The sequence below is a fragment of the Papaver somniferum genome, unplaced genomic scaffold (genome assembly GCF_003573695.1).
Source record: "Papaver somniferum cultivar HN1 unplaced genomic scaffold, ASM357369v1 unplaced-scaffold_89, whole genome shotgun sequence".
NCBI classification, from domain to species: Eukaryota; Viridiplantae; Streptophyta; class Magnoliopsida; order Ranunculales; family Papaveraceae; genus Papaver; species Papaver somniferum.
In genome coordinates this window covers 619,515-621,425 of record NW_020651970.1, presented here as the reverse complement: position 1 = coordinate 621,425, position 1,911 = coordinate 619,515, and the positions used below count along the sequence as shown (strand labels likewise).

General features: G+C 41.1%; 1 protein-coding gene across 1 annotated transcript; it reads right to left on the bottom strand.

Moving 5' to 3' along the window:
- Positions 1-496: 496 nt before the first annotated feature.
- On the bottom strand, positions 497-1,663 carry LOC113346049. The gene has a single exon (XM_026589654.1). The coding sequence runs from the start codon at positions 1,661-1,663 to the stop codon at positions 497-499; it is 1,167 nt and encodes a 388-aa protein (XP_026445439.1).
- Between the last annotated feature and the right edge of the window lie 248 nt (positions 1,664-1,911).

The following is a 1,911-nucleotide window of genomic DNA, read 5'->3' as shown; positions in this document are numbered from 1 at the left end:
AGATCATTATCCTCCATCCAATCAGAAAACTCATTAATACAAGAGACACGAACCTCACGGCCTCCATTCTTTTCATCTTGACGAAGAACACAGTTGAAATCTCCCATTATCAGCCAAGGAGTTGTAGTATCCACAGCTGAAAGTTGAGACCATAATCTTCTTCGAAAAACTTGAATATAGCTAGCATGAATAAAAGAGATTAAAACCCCCTCAGTTCTAACAGTAATTGCTTGCCTAGTCATATTAACCACCTCTGGCTCTTCAATAATAGCACTCCACAGGATCCAAAGATTCCCAATATTATGCATAGAAGAATTATGAACAACCTTCCTCATAAAACCAGTTAAATTTAACTTACAAATTACCTTGTCAGAGAACTTAATCTTTGGCTCAGCAACACAAAGAATCTCCGGCTTCAGATCATGAACAAGTTCACGTAACTTCTGCCCAGCCTCCACCTTTGCCACCCCATTGATATTCCAATAGAGCACACGCATCAGGAAACTATATTCTTTGAATTATTACTAGCATAAGGAATCCTATCAGAATTCCGTTTAAGTATAACTGGGGAGAATCCCTTTCTAACTCGAATTCCCAAATCATTGATCTCAGTTTCCGAATCAGACTTGGACTCCTTATTTGTACTTTGTTGAGAAGTACTTTTCTGATCATTAGAAATCCGAATCCTAACAGGTTTCCTAGATTTCTTTGGCTGCTCCACGGGTATGTCAGACCATTTAGACCCCCTAACACCTGACGAAGCCTTCTCTGGAGTGATTTCTTCATCCGAACTCTCCTCCCTTTGCTCATTGGATTGCTGCACAGAATCCAACCCCAACTCAGCAGACAAAACATTGAATTTATTAGGAGAAAGCACACAAGCATTCTCATTAATAGCTTTGTAGCGAGACAAATTCTCAATATTGTCCACCACAACATCACATCCCTTCCTTCCTGAAGTTTCAAAAGGAGTAGAAGAAGAGCTAGCATTAGTCTTATCAGTGATAGAGTGATTACTTCTAGCCAATTCACCACTCCCTACTGACTTAGCTGAGGTTCCAATTTCACCCACTGGTAACCTACTAGCTAATACTCCTTTCTCAGCTAACGCCTGCTTTGCTTTCTCTAAAGCTACAGACGCTGCATGAAAAACAGCTTCAGAAGAAGCTAGCTCATTCTCAAGCTGATTGGTTTCCTCCACACCAATAGCATTCTCCTCTACTTCACCTGGTAACACAGCAAGAACACCATCATGTTCCGCATTTTTTGAAGCATCATGCTCCGCATCTTTTGAAGCATTATCACCACCAGGAAAGTTCTCAGCATTCTTTCCTTTACGCTGCCTCCTATTCCTAGCAGTTTGCCAGCCTTTGGAAGAATCTCCCTTTGCTGTAGTATCAGCCTTTGAAGAGTTATCATCACCCTTAGTTTGCCTCCTGCACTCATCATCATTGTGCCCAATAATGCAGCACTTCATACAGAATTTTGGAGCCCGTGGAATCTCCAAATATTGCCAGAAAGTACGTCCCCCAGCTGTAATCTTGATTCTACTAGGAATGTGCTTCGCAAAATCCACATCCACCAAAACTGAGGCAAAGTTACCATACTCTAGATTAAGAGTTCTCTGATCAACTACAATGGGAGTGCCTAATACCTTCCCCATAGATAACAAGTTCTTCTCTGTCCATAGTTCTGCATGGAGACCTGGAAAGTGAACCCATACGTTTGCATGGGAAGTTTTTTGACGTTCAGGATCAAAACCTGGGTACCAATCCATCAGTTTGATCTCATGTTGATTTACATACCATTTAGTACGTCGAATCCTCTCTTTTGTTTCAGCATCATGTAACATAACCACGAAAAATCCTTTACTCATAGTCATAAACCTTGCTGAGCTAGGGTTTATCTGCC